Source organism: Cylas formicarius, unplaced genomic scaffold (assembly GCF_029955315.1).
Source record: "Cylas formicarius isolate icCylForm1 unplaced genomic scaffold, icCylForm1.1 PGA_scaffold_6__28_contigs__length_40554024, whole genome shotgun sequence".
Lineage (NCBI taxonomy): Eukaryota > Metazoa > Arthropoda > Insecta > Coleoptera > Brentidae > Cylas > Cylas formicarius.
In genome coordinates this window covers 13,569,194-13,590,633 of record NW_026844347.1, presented here as the reverse complement: position 1 = coordinate 13,590,633, position 21,440 = coordinate 13,569,194, and the positions used below count along the sequence as shown (strand labels likewise).

The window sequence follows — 21,440 nt, the reverse complement described above, 5'->3', positions numbered from 1 at the left end:
AATATTTCACTTTGAAAAAAAAATATACCTCCGGCTTAACTAACTTTGAACGTGCATGTTTTGGCAATTGCTGAAAATGTGATAGAATATGATTTAGCAAAATTATTTTAAGGAGGCTAAAGTTCACATTTTTGTTATTGCTGTTGTGTACTTGTAAGCACGTTGTCCAAAATTAGGCTGCGAACATTCACATCCTTAAAGTCGATTTTTTCAAATGGGACACTATGTAACTTTAAGTGTAACCAATTCCAGGGCTTATTTCTCTATCAAACTGAAAGCAAGTTGACAGCAACTTCCGGTTGAGTCGGAAGTGACAGGTCGTTGAAAATATTACAAAAAATAAATACACTTGGCACTTACCTTACGCTCATATTTTATTACCATTTTATCACTTTTGTTGTTGTTCCGGATTACAAGTACTTTGAAATTTGGAAACGGAAACGCAAAATATTACGTCGAAACTGACGCGTCCAGTTGATTACTATCGGATTAATTAATCAATCTTGTCTTACGATTTTCGTGTATTGTTAACATTTCCTATAATCAGAGCAATGGTAATCCGATATATGGCAATAAATTATCTACCAATATATTTAATCTCTGGATTTTTGATAATATATAACGGAGGAAACTTTTAATAAATCAATTTTGTGGTAAACGAATACCGAACAAGTGCACAAAAGCGGTGAGTAAAATAAATAGTGAATATTGTCAATTTTAAACAATTCTTGAGAAACATGGAATTAACCACTAGATATAGAAAAATTTCGAGACACCTAACAGTTTCTCAAATTATTTTCAAAGAAAATATTGCCATTTCTTAAATTTACGTATATATTTTGAAGATTGATTTTTTATTTGTTTGGAAATAAAAGTGAGTTGTGGTTCCCCAAATTTCTCAAAACCGTCTGAAAATTTTTTTCTACTCACCGTCTCGTATTCGGAAAGTGATGTTTACCAAGTATTCTACATGTTCGAAGTTATTAAGAAGATCCAATTTTAGGTGTATTGAAACTTTACTTGTTACCTTAATTTAAAAAAAGTAGTTTCTAATAAGTGTCCGAAAAACAATATTTCACTGTCGAGTCACTGTGATCACAATACATAAAAATAGAGACGAATGTTTTAAGGATTCATGAATCGAGCATAAGTTAGATCAGAAGTTTATCAGCGTATTGCATAGTATGTTTTCTCAACGACCATGAGCATGCATTCATTGGATGACATGTCATGTGACAGTCAGAACTGACAAAAGTCATTTCAATCGAAAAACATCCGATCGCTTCCAAACCCGTCACTAAAGTACCGGAAACTCTTAAAGTGGCTCGCCAGAGTTTTTAATAAAACTGGCATTTTAATGTGTAATAGAGTATTGCAGAGTAAAGAATTGAAAACGTACATCCGAAATGGTACGGTTTTAAGGTGCGGCCAAATCAACTACTTTATTTGTCCAACATGTTCAACCTATACATCATCTAACTTTTCGTATGTGCCGTGTTTCTCTCCTTTTATATTTATAGGAGAATCGTATATCGTTAGCTTTTCAATTTCTTTCGCCCAAATTTTCTAAAGTAAACATAAAACCTTATATATTTTCGCCATTATTGAAAAAGGCTGAAAATGGTCTTGTTTTAAAAGCCAAATTATTGTATGGAAAACGGACAATTACAGAAAATATATGAATACGCATCGGACTCAAAAAAGTGCCCTGATAAAAAAGTTATAGGTCAGTTTCTAAATGGCCGAAACACGCTATGCGCTTCCATTGGGTGTAATGACTGTAATAATGTTATTAATTGCTTTTAGTTAGTTAGCAGTTAACCCCACTCTCCTTCCAATGACAGTTTTGACGTTTTTACAAGATTAGCACATAAATTTTGACTTTAAAAATATAAGTTATTATCGCTTTTCTTTATTTTCTGTTTAGGTTTCAGGAATATTATTTATTATGTTGTCATAACTATATAGTTATTACATATTATAAATTTTGGCAAATGTCTTTTCAAACAGTTCTTTAAAATTTAAATACGTAGAAACAATAATAAAGTTAAAAATTTAATATTACCTAAATTCTACCATCATATCCTCTGGAAACGATTGCCTCCCAGCATATATTCAATTGATTTTTTTTTTGATTCGTTACTCTCCTCCATTCCGTCGTCGAAATTTTGTTCAGCCTACAGTCTAAAATAAAAATACCTCCCTGTACCGATAAACACTCGTAAATCTGCATTTTATTGGTTCATTGACAAGTACACTATAGTCCAAGTCACACTGAGTATATAGTGAGGAGTCTTATAGAGTCGTGATCTATCTTAAATCTCTGTATGGCCAATTAATAAAGTACTAATAATACACTTTTTCAAAGCCTCAGTGTGACTTTGATTATAGGAAGCAATGCCTGTGTCAGTAACTCTGAGACGTCATAAAGAACTTTTTGTAATTTAATTGGAAGTTTGTCCATTTCTAAGAAAATTTTACTCTACTATTTTTTACAGGTTATAATGAGTTTTCGATACTTCTACAAGTTGTCTGTGTTATTAATAAGCTAGATTCATAGTAACAATAAAACTTATACGAAGAGCGTTAGCAATATTTATTTTTGCTGTCTTTACTAGAAGAGGAATATAATTGAATTTAGTTATAAAAAAAAGAAATCGCAACAGTATTTCCAACATTATTATTGTTTATACATACGTGTCTATCAATTTGATCTGCACGTTAACGTTTTCTACTTATAGAATTCTGACAGAATAAGATTTGCAATATTCAAAATGGCTATGAAGGAATAAGTTTCAATTTTGTTTATCTTATAAATTCTTAAAAATGAATCCTAAGTATGCCAACAGGTACTTAAACTCAATGTTAACCTTCAGTAATATTTGTTATAACTTTGTGACTAGTTGATGTTTTTCATAGTTGTCATTTAAATAATATATTTAGATAAACCTCTGTAAAATGTGGTTAACCCTGATTGGTGAAAGATAAAAATCCAAATGTCAAATCTATAAAAATAAATATTTATCTTTCAGTAATGATATTTTATTTTGCCGTTCAGATAATTATTTCATGAACTGCTCCGAAACTGGTGCACCTTTTTTGAATATGTCGAAATCATATGATATGTTTTTAAGAATTAATCACCCACGATTAAGTTTATTTTTTTTTGGGACGATGGGGGCTTTCATAAACATATAACTCACAATTTTAAATAATTTTTAGTGTTAATGCAGTGCTGAAGGTTCCAGTCAAGAGTTTGATAAATAATTTTTTATTTAGCATTTAGAAACAAAAAACCTCAAATCGTAAAAATCGTAAAACTGCCACCAATAAGACTAATCAAATCCGTCATCTAGACCTTACGCCTGATAGATTCAAATTTTCTCACATCATAGCAAAATTTTCTGATGTACAGGGTGTTCATAAAAATCAGTTCTTAATAAAATCTAATTATTTATGGTAGGCATTTTAGAAAAATTGACAATAATTTTTGCAATAGCACACAACTATTTCATTAACAGGTGTTCAAAGACGGGAAAACCAGAATTGAAATCAATGAAGGTTAACAAATCAAATGAAATTGGGAAAAAGTTTTTGTTTGTATGACTAGAAAAAAACTTTCTATACGTTAACTAAAAAATTTTCTTCAGAAATTCGTTTCAATAAATCATTCCATTCATCATCAGTTTCATTTCTTTTTTATTCACTACCCTTATATGCCAAAGGAATTCGATCTTTATAGAAACTTGCTTTTATTTGCGTACATGAATAGTATACCGGATTAGTAAAAAGTACCTGAACGCTTAAATATTTCCAAAACTGCCACACTTGGAACGACAAAATTTCATACCTGAGGACCTGGGGGTTCTTGAACATGAAGAATTTAAAAATATACAGCAATGTTGTTAAATTTCTTGATGATAATCTTTCTATAATTTAATAAACACTGGAACTGTAGAAAAGAGAAGGACAATTTGAAATAACAAGTGAAAAACATGAAACCTAAGAACCATTTGATATTTTAATTTTTGATATTACTTTTAATATTTAATTTCAATATTTTTGAAAACAAAATTATAGTGATTTTAACCTATTAAATGAAACATAAACAAAACATAAATACCAAATATCAAAATTAATACTTTTACTTTAATTATATTGAAATGTTTTAACGTAAATATTCAGTTGGGTGCCGCCTTCTTCAATACACACGTAGTTAATGGCAACTATGCACTAAGTCGATACGATTGATGAAAGCAAACGCTTCTCAAGTGGCTTCCTGCAATTTCGCTTTTGCTTAGAAAATTCTATCCTTAATATATAAGATCTTTTAATCTTCTCCCATTGTCCAAACTCTTCATTTAAAATCAATACTAGTTTGAATAATTAATTTCAGGTCTTCCAAAAATGGAACATACATTTTCGCGAAACGTTTATATAAGCATACATTGAATACATTGAAAAGAGTTACAGAAAATATAAGAAAACAATTAGGCTAGAAGTTGAATTTTTACTAGAAGAAACTTCAATAGAGGTTTAACCTCCCAAATAGCACACGGACGGAGAAGCCGACGAGACTCGAGCGAGTCCGGCACGGCACGACCGCGAGTAGTTGCGTCATTGGTTGCAGCCGAACAGTGTTGTCAAAAGGGATCTTATAACAAATATATTAATTTTGTTTTTGTATTTTTTTTACTTAGATAAATCCGTATTTTCTGTTATATTTTTATTAAAATAGCGTTTCTTGACACGTTCGTATCCAAAAATAATAAAAACAAGTTGATTTTAACGGTTTGATTCCAGTTCTTATTAGGGCTTGCCAACACTGACGTCGATTTAGATGTCACACATTGCCAATCAAATGTCTCCCAAAACACAACTAAACTAAACTAACTAAGTATTTTCCTTCTTAGTTCTTAGGTTTCATTTTTTCATTTTTTTCCCTTATTTCTATTCTAATGGTACCAAGGGGATCTCCTCAGACCATCCATTTAGAGGATATCTGTGGTATATCGTGTACAGTAAATCCGTGAGCTATCCATTCAGAGGATATCCGTGGGATGTATTTTACAGATATCATTAGGATATATGTATATCCTAAGAATATCATCATGTCCCGGGACATGCGACTTAAATGGGACATTGACCGGATATACTGGGGATATTATGTGCTATCTGGGCTATAAGTTATATATAATATATACTGACGCCGACGCGGTTGCTAAATTCTGCAGTGCTTTTCCATACCTTAGCTCCTTTTTGTTCCTGTAAATTTAATATTATTTCGACATATTTTGAGAAAATACTGTCGTAAAGATGCCGCATCCAAACGTGGACGGTCTGTTAGAAGCCATGTTTTTTTGTTGAAAGCAACATCTTATGGTTCCAACGTCAGAATTTGCCATTAGAGTTGCTATTGGTTTCAAACGAAATTTTAAATCTCGCGCATGCGCACTTTGAATGGACCTTCTCAAAAAAAATTACATAGCTGCTTCATGAGTTCCTGTACTGTCCACTCTATATGTCTAGTAGGTATATGACATTAACATATCATACTTTTCATAATTCGTTGTGTCCTCAACTGACACTCTCAGCCATATGCACGGTCCAGTATATATACAAAATATGCAAATGTTACAATATACAAAAAATTTCTCTATATTTCCGCCTTTTTTCATCACAGATACTACTAAATCTATATCGCTAAAAAGGGCTCGTCAAGGGCATTTTTCAAATACCATATCCAACTATCATTGGCACATAAAATAAAAAAACTGTATTCATTAACAAGAAAATGGATAACTGTAGAAAAAAATCTGAGTACACCACTGCATTTATCTCGGTTGGTAGTCAAGATATCGCCTAAAATTAAGTTTCATTGCGTAAAAACATATTTCCGATTTCCGATACAATGTTCAATAAAATTTTGACTTGTGTCCAAAATGCAAAAGCTTTTTAAAGAATCCATGTTCAATGAAACTATTTTATAATGTTTTTGTAAACTGTCGCAACGCGTATAAAACTGAGGAAAAAACATTCCAATAAAAGCATTTTCGAAAACACAAAAGATTTTTTTAAATAAATAATATAATTGTTACACGAAAAATTGAAGTACATTTTAATAACTAACCTATCTTTTAGGAATAAAACATTAGGTGAACTATTTAATTATGTAGATTGTTTTATAGCTTAGCCCCTTGCTGCAGAAGCAATATAACTTTATTGTCGTTTCTCAATTAAATATTTGTATTACGCTAATTAAACAAAGGATTTAAATACATTTTAGGTTAAACTCGGTTTTTCTGTTTGGAATTAGTTAAATTGCTTTTAATAATTTTATGAAAATCAATTTAATACATCTACAAACAGATTTTTTCCATATTTTTAACTTCGAATTTGCCATTTCATCGGTTTCAAGCGATACAACACAACACATAATAGCAAAGACAACTTTAAGCCCTTGTTTAATTTAAGTAGTGAGTCGACATATTTCGAACTCTATAATTATTATTTCGAATTTTAAAATCGTCTCGTTACCTCGTCCTTGATTTTACCAACGCAATGACAATGCTTGCCAAAATATTTTTGAATTTGCGGCTCTCTAGAAAATTGTAAAATACTTAAAACCAAGCTTTGAACTTTGAGTGACTCTGTTTAAGCTTGCACGTATTTGTTACTAAATTAAAAATGAAAAAAATCCCCATTTTTCTGTTTTATTCCGCTTGTTCCTATCCTCGCGTGCGTTATTAAATTTTAAATTATTTTCTAGGCAATTCAACTCGGGATGCCATTTAGCCAGAACGGCCCAAGGAAATCCCCAGTTGAGACAATCAGCTCCTGATCACAACTTTAAAAAATCGATACATTTGTGTACGGGTCGCCTTGAACCATTCTTACGGCTCAGTCAGTCCACAACAAACCGCAAATAGATCGATTTTTCACTGCGTGGAGATAGGAAAACGTCGCGATGTTTTCAATCGTCGGAATGTTTAGAGGGACAACCCCTCAACTGATTGCCGTATTCTTCAGTAAGTATTTTGTCGAATTTTTAATCGGTTATTTTAAATCGATTCACACCCTTATAAGTAATCGTCCGAATAGCGCAAGAAAAGGTATTTTTTGATTTTTGCTATATAGATAGTGAACAAAACTGGACCATATATATAATCGCAACACGCAAACAAAATTTGCCTCAGAACACAGGGCCGAATGAACCCTATTTTAAAATAATATTTTGATCGATTTAATTTAAAATTGGCAACCTATTTGCGATTGCCCAAAGATGCAGTTCAGGGTCATCTCATTCGTTTCAAAAGTTATGAAAATATGCTAAGTACAATAGTTGTAAAGATTGCTACTATGCACAATTTAAAATTATTTTAATGGACATAGGGTGGCCCAAAAAAGCGTCTTGAATAAAACATACATTTTTCCAATATTTCAATTTATTTAAAAAAATACTACAGTAATTGATATCAGTGTTATTCGAAGATGACTTAAAAGATACATGTAACGGAATTTGAATTAGATGCTACAAGATGTGTAAAATAAACGTAAAATCTTGATATTCTCAAACGGCACTAACGGAACATAGGAAATACATTGTAAATTTTTAGGTGGTATGATTAACTCATGTGCCTAGTTTGAATAAACCAACCATCAGTTATTAAATTAAATATAATGGCAGAATTGGGCCTCAGACATCAGCTCATATTTTCTATGACCCTATTTCCAAAATTGGAAGACGTGAAGATGGACAATGACATATCAAATAAAATTTGGTTTACAATAAAAACAGGCGCATTTGGTTTCACACATTCAAAATAAACTAAGAATATTGGTATATTATTATGTTTTTCTTAGGTTCAAACTCATACTCGGTTTTTAAGATCGTCTTGTCCCTTAAATCGTTCTTGGAATAAATTTCATTTAAGTGATTATACCGTCCAAACAAGGAAGCTTCATGGAACGACTATAAATTTGACCCTCAAGCCTTTTATTAAAGATAATTAATAATTATAACAAAAATACGGCTACAAAACATTGATAAAAAGAAACATTAATCAAAACAAACATTATATTTTAATTAAACAACAAACAACCCTCCATTAACAGATATCCTAACCGATCATAACCGATCATAAAATTCATTTTTAACATTACTTACTTTTGATTAGTGGATATTGTGCAATCCTGTCACATTCTAAGAAAATAGCGTTTTGTAACTGGTTAAGTTATTCAAATTTAACATTTGTATAGATAACACTTTTCAAGTGACCCCACAGAAAGAAGTCGTTCCGCGAGAGGTCGACTGACCTGGGTTTCCGAAGAATTCGGCACCTTGAGCGAATAATATTTCCGTTAAAAGTATTTTGCAAATATTCCCTAATCATACTGGAAATATGGTACCACATTTCTTGATTTTTGCGAAAAATTTCTTTTAGTAGGGGATCAATTTGATTTTGTAAGTCCAAACAGATTTCGGCCGTAAGGTTATAGTCTATAAAAATTGGCTCAATAATATGATGTCCGTAAATTTCCACCATAAGTTTTCTTTTTTTAGAGTTCGAGTATAAACAAAACGATATTCATTCTCTTGGCTCCAATACCGACAGTTTTGAACATTTGGTTCATTGATGAGCGTGAATATACAATCATGAGTGAATCCTTTTTTTTAAATCCCCACCATTATTTGCAAAATGCTACTCTTTTTTCTTCATCGCCCTCTCGGAGCTCATGGTGCTTGTTCGCAACACTATAGTTTGATGTTTATTTACAACTTGTCCAAGAATCCGCGTACGGATCATTCTCTTTTCCTCCACATGAAGTAAAATGTTCAAATCTCTACTGTCCCTTTCTTCTGCTATATTAACGTCATTTCCAGCTAACAACTAAAGATTGGCGTCTTAAAATTTATTTAAACGCGGCACATGAGTCACAGGTCCTTTCAAAAAGTTCCAATACAACTATGCTACAAAATGTACAAGGGACTGAATATTTGGGCACCTAAAAGTTAACATGCAATCATCCGGTATATTATTATTTTAGCTGATAGAACTTACAACAACGTTGCACTTTTGTTAAGTATATTAATTACCTTTTATTGATATTTTGCGAATTATATTAACTTTTCCGATATTAATTTACCGTTATTTCTGTCTAAGAGAGCAATAGTCTTATTTGGCCATAAAAAAACTGTTAGTTTACAAAATAAGCAGGAGAAAGAACTTTGTTGGAGCGGTAGATAAGGCAACAGGCAGTTATTAGCAATTTTATTATTAGCAAAAAGTAACTAATATTAAATAACTATTACTGCTTATCTTATTTTTTAATTAATATTAGGGCGCAATTAGTCATCAAAACTGTGCCCTTCTACTTGGATACACATATTTTCTTAGACGCTCCTTAGAATAAACGGTGTTATTCTACTGCACGCATCCCAAATCCTATTTTCTATATCTTCTGGTGACAATGACCACCTCTTCCTATCCATTTCCGTCGGCAACGATTATTTAAAAATTCTAGATGATATTGCGGAGGAGCCCCATCTTGCTGAAAGCACATTCGTTAGATCTTAATTCAACAAGATGCTTAAACTTCAACAAAAGTTTAAACATCTAGTCCCGTTAAATGATTTATACTAAACATTAAGTTTTGGTTTTGCACACGCCGCACCTACATTGGATCGATTAAGTGTTGAGTAATAATTCATATTATGATGATCAACTGCACCGCTACTGCAAATAGTAGCTTCATCAGAAAACATTTTTTTATACAAAAAATTTGGATCGGCTTCTATTATTTGATTTATTTTTAGATTTTGTTCAAAACCACGGTCTAGAAGTTCTTAGTGTAATTTCATATGGAGGGATGATATTTGTGTAGCGGTGCGATTAACATAGATTGGGATGTGTCACATAAGTTAGCTACTTTTCGGCTAGTGACTTGGCGATTATTTTAAACTTGCGATAAAATTCGAATTTACCCCTTCTCGTTTTTCATATTATGTACAACCACTAGCATCAAAATGTTGTATTAAACGCTGAAGAGATTTTCTAGTTGTCTAGTAGTTGTCCTTGTAAAGTCTTACTGCCAACAAAGTTTTTTTTTATTTAGTAACACCACAATAAATTTTATTTACTCAGTTGTCAGGTAAAAAATTGTCAATACCATTTTGGCATGGCAATTAATGTTACAGTAATAGTCTTAGACAGATAGAAAAGTAGAAATTTAAAAAAGTTAAAATAAATCGCAAGTGTTAAAAATAAATATATGACATACTTAATAAAAGCTGTAGCTTTTTGTAAGATATTTCAGAAAAAATAATAACAGTTATAGTGTGCCATTTATGAAAATCGAGATTTCCCAATTTGAATTGATCCAAATTTATTCGTTAATTTTGAACGCCCTGTGCCATTTGATTCAAATTCCGTTGCATTTTTTTTACATCTTTTCGAATAATATTGATGTCAAACAAGCGTTATCCTATTTTTTTTGCAACTGTGCAAAAAGGTTGAAGAATAGAATTTTAAAAAGAATTTAAAACAAAATTTAAAAATAGAAGAAAATGAATGTTTTATTAGTTTTGCAGAAAATCGAAAATATACAAAGTAGATTATTTTTTTTTAACTCATTTTGGAATTCTGCGTTAAATATCGCGCTTAATTCATGTTGCATATCTTATACCTATCTTATCTTTTCATGAGCAAAAGGGTGAGGAATTTAAATTAAGAATTAGATACGAAACGAGGTAAATTAGTAAAAATACTCTGACTAATTACCATATTACCATATGGTGGCCTTTTCCAACACCTAATAAAATAATTTCTTTACATGCCCTGTTTCTATAAATTTTGTCCCAATTTTTCAAACTTCTTCTTTTCTCGTTTTGCCTCCATATCCAATTAAAATTAAAATTTCAATCCTCTGAGTATCATTTGGATGACAGAAATGTAATTGTGACAATTTTAGAACTTTACTGGTACCTAGACACTCCATTTAAAAATTAAATTTCTGTTTTTTATTTTGCTCATAAATAGTAAGAGATAGGTATAGGATATGCTACGTAAAGGCGTACAGTGGTGTGGGAAGGGGAATAAAACCAATGCGAGTGCTGGATATCTTCTCAGCAATGTGGATACTGGAAAATTGGACTGATTGTGATCTACGTTCGATTCTGGATATCATTATTCACATCTACACCAGTTCAATAGAGGTAAACTATCTTAGTGTACAAGATAAGAAATATAGATGGCTCATATTAGGACAATATTTCGTAGGTGGGATCCTGTTGGCTTCTTCAGAGCTCAAATAAAACTGTCAATTCGTATTGTAAAACCATCTGATTCTAAGGCTGACAATAGCAGAATATTCACTGTGACAAATAATGTAATATTGGACTACTTATCAATCTATAAAAAATATATTAGCTTCAAGCTTAACAAAATTTTATGATCCGTAGATTACTGTTGAAATATTCAAATGGTACATTTTATCGCAAAAGCAACAAACGACAACGAAGTACTTGGACTGTCTGAATCATGGAAGTATACCCGCCCTTGCTTTAGGAGAACTTCTGCCACTGCTTTAGTTAATGGTGGCGATATTTCTCAATTAACAAAAATGGAGAATGAAAAAGTAGTAAAGTAGTAGAAGTATATATAGACGGTTGATATATATATTTTTAAATCAATAATTAATAGGTACTAAAAGCAAGTTTTGGTTAGATCCGGGTCGAAGCCTTTATCTGCATCAGAGTGATCAAACACTTCATATTGACCACTTTCCGAATCATCACATCTCCCGCAAGTAAAGTTGGGATCCTTGCTGTCGTCGGCATTTTGTACAGGGTGGGCCGTTTATCTTAAGATCTTATCTCAGAAGCTATAAGGGACGGAGCCAAAAGTTAAATACAAATCTTAACTGAGATATTACAAACGGTTAATATATTTTAATTTTGTATATACAGGGTGCTTAATTTTTCGTGGGTGAATATCAACTTTCTTATTTTAAATGTAACATAATATATGCGAAAAATGACGTTTACAAAACATACAATATCTGTCAATTTCTGCCTTCGGATGCATTTATTGTTTCATTTGCTAAAGTTTTAGACAAAGGATTCGAATAACGGATTTCATAAGAACCATATTAATACAGATTACGCAAAAAATAAGATTAAAAATGAAATTAAAAAAACTGCCAAAACACTTTTTTTTACATGAAAACTCCCTATTTTTATAATCTTGTCATTAACATTGACATTAAAAATTAAGGCAATTTTATGCAAGGTGGTATATTCCCAATATAGAAATAATAGAAACCCTGTATATTACTTGTATTGCTCAAATCGGAGAAAATATTAAACAATAATTTTTATCCTAACAGTAATTATTATCCCCTGTAAGCTATTAATTTTTTATTGATTGTTCGTTAATAAAATATTCACCAACGTCGCGTATCGCTGGTCTTATTCGGCATAAATACATTTACATAATACATTCATAACATTCTGAAATGATAAATCATAGTGGTAGCACTTTAGCACTTGTTTTATTCAAACGTCACCTTACACTCATTGAACTTATTTGGCAACAGCATATTATTTGTGATAGACAAATGTTTAAAAGGAAATAATTCAAAAAGTAAAAATATTAGGCATATACAACCTTATTTAAAATTGCCTTAATTGTTAATGCCAAATATGACAAGATTATAAACACACAAACGATTAGACTTAGGTATAGGATATTATACACAAAATACGTTTAGAAATTTGTATAGAAATCAAAAATGAATGCTCTATTTAAAATACGAAAGTTGATACTCGCCCGCAAGAAATGAAATATCCTGTATATACAGCGAAAGTTTGTAATACCTCCATTAACTTTTAAGTTAGTTTTGATTAGTTTGGGGCGTGTAAATTTTTGTACGCAGGTTTTAGATGTGCAGAGGTTAACGCAGAGATTCAGGCTGTAGCGGCCTTAAGACCAAACTACGACAAATCTAAATCTATTCATTCAATCAAAATTTGTGTGGAACCTTCCGGTTACACTGTTAGTCTTGCTTACTTCTAGTCAAAATTTAATTTTTATAACAAGGAATAGAGGAACAATCAGGGGATTCTCTAAACAAAATTTCATTATTAGCTATATTTTTATCTGAAAATTTACGGGAAATCACATTTATCAATAAATTCTTATTATCAATTATTTCTCTTATTTATCTATAATTGGTAAAAATCATTATCTGCTTGTACTTACAAATTGACAATAATTAATCACTTTAGGCGAAATTAATTATCTCCCGGGTACAATCCATTTTAAAAATACTTGATGAATATCCATCCGCTAAAGTTTTATTCGAAAAAGTGCCACTTTAAACATTCAGCTTCATTGACCACAGTCTCGACACACTTCGGACGCTTCCGGTACTTTAGTTACTGGTTTGGAAGCGATCGGATGTTTTCGGTAGATTTTGCCCACCTTTAGTATTTTAATATTTGCTAGTGCCAACGGTCACGTTACAAAGTAGATGTAAACGTATAGTTTTGGTTAGTTTTGTTGATAGCATAGTTAGTAAACTGCTTCAGCCACTCGTTTATTAGACACTCTCACCTTGCAAGTTCCAAATCCTACTAGTAATTAAAATTGCGTTTATCAAACTGAAAAAGTAATTTCAGAAATTATGATAATAATAATCATCATTTTTTGCATCTATAAACAATATTAAACAGAAATTATATCAACGAACAATATGTAGTAATGTAATATGGGACAAGAAGAAGCTCTTTTTTCGAATTTTGTGTGTGTTTGTCAAATGTAGCGGACTCTACACTTTTTTTTCTTTTTATGAGCAAAAGATTAAAAACAGAAATGTAATTTAAACTTATGAAGCAACTACAAAAAAAATTGAGAAAGTCCATTCATCATGCTCATTCACAAGATTTAAAATCTTGTTTTTAATCAATGCCCTTGCGGCACTGAACAGCTAAAATGGCCGCCGACAGATCTTCAATAAATAAATATACCTAAATGTGGATAAGAGTTTTGGAAAAACTAGTTAAGGTTGTGGAAATCGCTGTTTAAAAAAAAATGTCGCATAGTGTAGGTTACTGGGTAAAATGTGGAGGAATGTGCGGAAATTCGTTCCTTTCTTTACGAAAATATCAATGCGGCCTGCGGCCCATCAATTTTTTACTTTAATATTGAAATTATCTTATCTAATAACTATATGATTATCACAATTGGGCATTCTTCGAAGTAGTACGGCCACCGTATAATCTAATAGCTATTATCGCATTAATTACAAGGCCAAGTATTGCAAAAAGTGATGGTAAATCATTATAATGAACATCAAAAACTAGAAACTGAACGTATATGTCATAAAATTTATAACAACATATGTTAAGCAAGAAGAGAATACAGCGAATTATTTGGCGAACGTGTGTTGTCAAGAAACACATTCAGATATATTGAAAACAACTTCAAGCCAAGAAAATCTGTTATTATTTCGAAAGTAAAAAAAAAATCATTCAACTATTAAAAAACACCGACACCAATGTTATAAAAGTTTACCCGTTGAATAGAAGATGGGAAGGTTGCTGTTTCGAGAAGATATGACGGGATTGGATGATTTCAAGAAGATTTTTGTGGACTGCTGAGGCCACCCTTACAACTCCGAGAATATTTAACAGGCACAACAGCCATCTCTATGATACCCAGAGTATTCGAGGTACTGCAGAGATAAAAAAACAGGGATTGGTCCAATTATTTTTCGCGGTGGTCTAACAGCAAAAAATAGGACTGTAATTTTCTGAAAGGTATTCCCTTAAGACAATTTTACACCATCAGTTGGCACCAAGACGGTACTCCACCGCATAGTGTTGCGTCTGTGAATAATTATCTTAATGGCCGTTTTCAAACATGGATTGGGCCACAGCTGTGTGGCCCGAAATAATCCAGATTTGACTTCCCTGGATGCTTTTGTATGGGGAACACTTAAAGAAAAAGCCTACGCTGCCAAATAATCCCCTCTATTCTGTTCTTCTTTGAAATATATTGTTCTTAATCTTTTAAAATAAACTTATAATTTGATTTTTTTTCCATGGCACAATAATAAATTTGTACTTTCTTGTATCTTCTCTAATATCTTCTTTTGGTCTTCTAGTTCTCTGACGATGGTCTTCGTTTCTTCTATGTTGCTATTGAAGTCCAATGTAAGTGGATTGGAGTTTAGTGAGGTGTGTCGATTATTAATATGGTATAGATTCAGTTCTGTTAGAGTTATATAGGTATAGGTTAAGTTATTTGATCCGTAAAAATTTTGATTCTCTTCTCTTCAAATGAAAAAGTTAAGAGGGGAGGCGAATTATGAATTATGACTAATAAAGACATTTTTGACGTTTGATAAACACTATCCTACTCACTATTTTGATTCGGCATGAGCGGAGCGCAGCGGATCACTGGGCAAGTTGCATAGTATACTTTTTCTACGACCATTAGTTGTTGGGACGTGTGACAACATGAGTGTCAGAACTGACATCACCATTAGCTAAAATCTACCGCAAACTTATTATTGTTCCCAAACCCGTGACTAACCGACCCAACATCTTAAAATGATACTTTTCGCACGCTTGATCAGTAGAAACCCATAGAAATAAAACCAATGCTTTGTAATGTTACTTTATTTATTGTTACCTAATAATAGTGCTAAAACTACTAATCTTCCCTTAAAGGAATTGCACCCCCTTCTGGCAAAAGTTCTATAAGCATCGTTCTTTGTTGCTTGAAGTTCCAACAAAAAAATATTTTATGATTATTATCTATGATTTAAACAAAAAGTGTTTTCTAATATTCCGCTGCATCATCAATAATTATCAATTACCATCAGTATTTTGTATCCCCTAACGGACTACTTAGATGTGATGACGTCAATGGATTTGGCTGAGCCACCTAAAGCCAGGAACAAATTATTGGCACGTGAGCTCACGTGACATGGAAATAACCTGTCTCCCACTTAACACTGTTCTGTAAACGTTGATAACAGGGATTTGTTCTGATGACAAATTTGAGCAGACTTTCCTACCTTAAACCTGACATTGGTTTGAATGAATTCAGTGTACTCGTATTTCACTTATTGAGTTTATAAAAACAAGTTATCGAATTTAACATAAGTCGTGACTGAACCGGGAAAATATGATTATGCAACGTGGATGTTAAAACACTCGCTTGCTTGTTTTCTGTCTATTCAGTTGGTTTGCAATATACCTCTGAAGGCCAATGAAATAGTTGGAAATCTTATTTGCGGGTTTAAGTGCGGACAGATAACCGCAGTATAATTATACAAAAGGTTCGTAGTTGGATTGATGGAATAGAAAAAGATAATATACCAGAATTGGTATCTTCGTTAATCAATGAGAGGCATCAAGAGAACTTGTGTTGAGGCAAATTGAGTTTGAGCAATTTTCCTTAGAATATTGTATGCTACATTTTTTGCTGGTTTCTTGGCAACAAGTGTGGTAAATTTCATTTTAGTCACGAGTTTATTTGGCACGAGCGACTTAGAAAGTTTACTAAACGTGTTGCATAATATATATTTTTTCTGCGACAGTTAGTTTTTGGGTACATTTTTGCAAAACAGCACGATTGCATTCACTGACATGACCGTCAGAATTGACGAACGTCAAAATTTAGTCGGTCTAGTAAAATCTCCGAAAATATCCGATTGCTCCGTGCGGTAATATCTAAAAAATTTCCCAAGAGGCTCGTATCCGTGGGACACGATACTCACGTGGTAAAATGACACTTTCTGCACGCTAGATCAATGTATATTTAGGTAGTTTACAGAAGGGAGTAGAAAAATTTACTTTAAACAGATTAGATGCAAAAAACTTTAAAAAACTCTATGTACGTCTGGATTTTATAAAATAAATAATTAATAAAATTCTTTGAGGCTCTAGAAAATGTGACCCTTATTCCAGAATTGAGAGTTAAACGCTGGGGGTTTCATAAATTTTACGATGAATGTTTTCAAGTTTATTAACATACCCTAAAAATGGTGAGTTCAATTATTTAGGCATAATTAAAATTGAATTTCGAGCATATAACTTCTTTAAAAACTTAACACTGTCAAGCCCTTATATAGTGTGGAGAATAAAACCCAGGCTCCTAATAGCTAGATAAATCAGGGACCGCAAGTACTTCAAAATTAATCACCATTTAAGCGGATTCAATAGTTTCCTACTGAAATTTATCTCTTCTCATCGAACGCAGGTAGAACGATCGGCATTTAGGTCAATATACGTAGTTTGCCCATAGCTATTTATTTCACTATCCATTCGCAAATAATAGCTATAATTAGAGGGCATGACTACGAGATCTAAGAAGAAAATTATAAAAATGTTAATTTAATAAGTAAGAGAACTTTGTGGTTTTGTTCTTCCCTGGCCAAAATCATATCATTTAAGGATTTCGATAGCAGTTCACTTACTATTACTTACTGTCTCGGGTTGTTTATTAGAGATTTTCTTAGAATCACATATTTTTTGCGGCTCCAACGAACTTTGCTGGTCTTCCTGAATTTGTCTTTCCTTCCTGCAATAATTGTAATACAGAAGGTCTTTCCAATTTCGGTTATTCTCTTTCATCTTCACCATCTTCATTTTTAACATGCCATTAGTAGTCAGATCTTTAAATTTGGACATACTACTTAACTGAATCCTCAGTTTTTTTTGTTATTTCTATTACTTTCTCTTGTTGTCCCCAATACTTGAAAAGATGTACCGTGCGATGTGTTCAAAATTTTCAGATTTTTGGGCAATAATGCCTAAATGGTAATTGACGTTATGCTTTCAAATTCCATGATCCTGTGGGAGCCTCTCCTCTCCAAAAAAATGTAGATCCGAATCATATTTGAGGATCCTGGAGAATTTAAGGAGATTATATACATAAAGACTCCATCTCCCTAAATGACTTCTACCGTTCAGTTGATGAATCGGACAAATACGCATTTTAATCTAGACCCATTAGGATACATTTCTAAGGTTGGTACACCAAAAACGACATACGCCTTCCTTCCTACCACGCTTGAAGAAATTGTTGCACCATTCAAATCTATTGCTCCGCAATATTTTATTATTATTATTATTATTATTGTTACTATTACAATAATTCAATATCACATTGCAATGACTGTATAACCTAGACACCTAGGCGTATGGGGCGGGATAATTTAATCCTAAAAATCAGAAAATTTAAATTAACTAAACAGCCAAAACTGGAAGAGTATTCCAGAATATAATTTTTGGCCCCTCCAGAAAATATCTTTTAAATTTAATTAATTTTAATTAAATTTAAATTTTTCTTACGTATACAAGAACCAGAATACAACATTTTGGCACTAAATAAACTATTGTTGATTATTTCAGTCCAAATGCCTGCCTGGAAGAATGTTTATTAATGTATATACATGTATCCAAGATAAACAATGTACTCACACTGCAAATATCTGTACTATAAAGTAACGCAGTGGAGTATAATTTGAGTCTTTTAAACATAATTTTAAATATAGCATTTCGTATTACTCTTAGAGACTGAAGATCAACACTTTACGTTTCCCCCTTATTATGTCACTCCCAAATATTTTATAACATTAGTTTCTTTAATTGGTTCTACTAAAGTGAGACTATATTGGGACGTTTTTCCCTGTTATACGAAAGGCGCATTTAGTCTTGTTTATATAAAGGGATATATTAAAAGTTTCTAATAACAATATTACTCTTTCTAAACTTTTTTCAATTTTTCACAATTTTCAATTTAACGCCTTTCCAAAAAGAATTACCACAAAACAATCACTGCCTTCCACGTCAAACTGTCCTAATTCATTTATTTGCATGCATACATACACACACATTCAATAATAGAGGCCCTAGCATAGTCCCTTGCGGAATACCCATCTTGACAAAACTTTGGTCATTCAAAATGTTTTTTATTTTTGAAAATTGGGTTAGTGAGCTTCACAATTGCGTCACTGAATGAAACCAAATTTATGTTTAATAGATCATTACTTCTAAGAAAATCAAAGAGAAGCTTAGGAAGATATTTTAAAAATATTTTACTTAAATTTGATATTACACTAATTGTTCTTTAATTACCGAGATTCGATCTGCATCCTGCTTTTGTATATAGGTAATAGTATAGACGGATCAACAATACTTAAGTATAAAAATTTAAAAAACATTTTTTACAAAACTTCTGGATTCCTCCGGCGTCGGTTTTTGCTGAGTCGAACTTGCTGACGTTTCGCCAATCATCCTGTTGGCTTCTTCAGAGCTTGACTGAAACTGGCTCGTGTTTTACTCTATACCTGCTTATATATTGTTTGATGGGCATAAACACCGTCTCGGATGTGTTTATGCCCCTCATTTAGAAAATTAGAGACTTCGGTAAGAAGATCGACGGACAGCAGATATTTGTCAAACAGTGATATTTAAAAGGCTGTTTTTAAATCAACGCACGATTATTCAAGCTTCTTCAGCGGAAGTGAATTTGAAAATTTGATCTGTTTCCATGCTATTCACAAACAGTTGGGAATAATACTATGGCCTACGGCCCATTACCGACGCCCGTCGAGGAATTTTTTCACCGATAACAAAAAAACGGCCTCCCCCGTTTCCCGCGCAGACCATTCGGGCCTATCCGGCATCCATACCGGCGTGAACAGGAAAAAAGCAGCGGAACCGAACACGATTAGACCTTTAAAAGTACTAAATCCACTCAGTGGAAACCGATTCCAAAATTTTGGACGATTACAAGATATTCTGTCGAGAGCGAACGGAGGTTAAACCGCCATGTGGAATGCTCACGACAGAATCCCGAAAATTTGATCCCGACAACCGAAAATACCACTAAGCCGCTGGGACACAACCACAGTCCACAAGAAATTACGAGTTTGTTTGACACTAGCGGAGCGCAGCGGAGCCAGTATTTAATAAACGAGTGACTTAAAATGTTTACCGAACGTGGTATACTTTTTCTACGGCCGTTGATTTTTAGGTACATTTTCGCAAAACACAAATTTAAACATCCGATTGCTCTCAAACCCTTGCGGTAAAATCCCGGAAATGTCCGAAGTGGCTAGGATCCGCGGGAAACGAAACTGACGTGCTAAAGTGAAGCTTCCTGTTCGTTAGATCGGTGTGTAATTAGGTATTTTACAGACGGGAGTAGAAAATAGTATATTATGTAACAAGTGCGTAAACGGCATTTGACTCACGAGTTTATTTGAGACCAGCGGAGTGAGTGAGTTAAAAAGTTTACCGAACGTGTTGCATACTATGCTTTTTCTACGAGCGTTAGTTTTTTGGTACATTTTCGCAAAACAACACCAATACATTCACTGACATGACCGTCAGAATTGACAAACGTCAAAATTCAAAGCGTTGGCAATGTGGCTCGAATCCACCGGAAACGAAACTGACGTGGTAAATTGACTCATAGGTATTTTACAGAGGGGAGTAGAAAAAACAGATTTTTGGGTCTAGTTTTATCAAAAACGGCTGCTACCATTCGAAAGAGCGGTGAATTACACAACAATTTTACAAAAGACCAACTTTTAGCAAAAATCACTATTTTTGACCAAAATTGATGAACAATTTTTTAATATTGTATCTAGAATATTCTTTAGCCGATTGTAGTGTATTTTTAATGGGGTAATTTTCACCGCTCTCTTGAAAGGAAGTAACCAACTTGCCCCAATGCCGGACCCAAAAAAAATGTTTGGCTTTTTTTCAAACATGGCAAAAGGCCACTAAAAAAAATTATTTCAAAAATCCTGAAATGAGAAATGTAATGAAGTTTTTAAATGTAACATTAGTTTTTAAATATTTTGGTAAAGTGAAGCATTAACAGACAAAATATTTGGTGGTGTGTTTCCAGATTTATTTCAGTGAAATACTTACCGTACCTATGTTCTTAAATAACAGATTATTATATTATATTATTATTTTTTTTTATATAAATTCTTAAAAATCCATAGGAATCGGAAATACTTGTTCCGAAAAGTTACCTACTGCTGCATTTTTTGAATATTAGAGTTGGACAGCTGCGTATCCTGCCATTCTTTTATCAATATTAATATTTTGTTTTCAAACCTAAAGACAACTGTTCCAAAAGGAGTAAGCGTTGAAATTGTGGTTTTGTCACTTTCTGGCAGAACTTAAACTAGTATATCCTTGTCATGGATATTAAAATAAATTATTTGACGGCTATTTAAAATGCTTATAAATTACTACACTTTAACGTACTTTTTACTCTGCAGATTGAAGGATTTATTTCTAATTTCATATAATTAAAAATTTCGTTTCCTAGTCTTTCAGTTCAATCCTTTTATTTCCCGTTTCATTTTTATCAGTCTTGTTTTTCAAGTTGTTAAACTTTTTC

General features: G+C 32.5%; 1 protein-coding gene across 4 annotated transcripts in view; it reads left to right on the top strand.

Annotated features, from left to right (window-relative positions):
• The window catches only part of LOC132702814 (facilitated trehalose transporter Tret1-like), a 70,288-nt gene that overhangs the window by 29,443 nt on the left and 19,405 nt on the right, over positions 1 to 21,440 (top strand). For 3 of the 4 annotated variants that reach the window (XM_060671606.1, XM_060671608.1, XM_060671609.1), the window contains exon 2: positions 6,770 to 7,028. In XM_060671606.1, coding sequence (XP_060527589.1) covers positions 6,968 to 7,028 — 61 coding nt within the window. In that variant the 5' untranslated portion in view covers positions 6,770 to 6,967. Of the gene's footprint in view, positions 1 to 651; positions 686 to 6,769; positions 7,029 to 21,440 lie in introns of those variants that run through there. The other variant, XM_060671607.1, reaches the window with a different exon arrangement.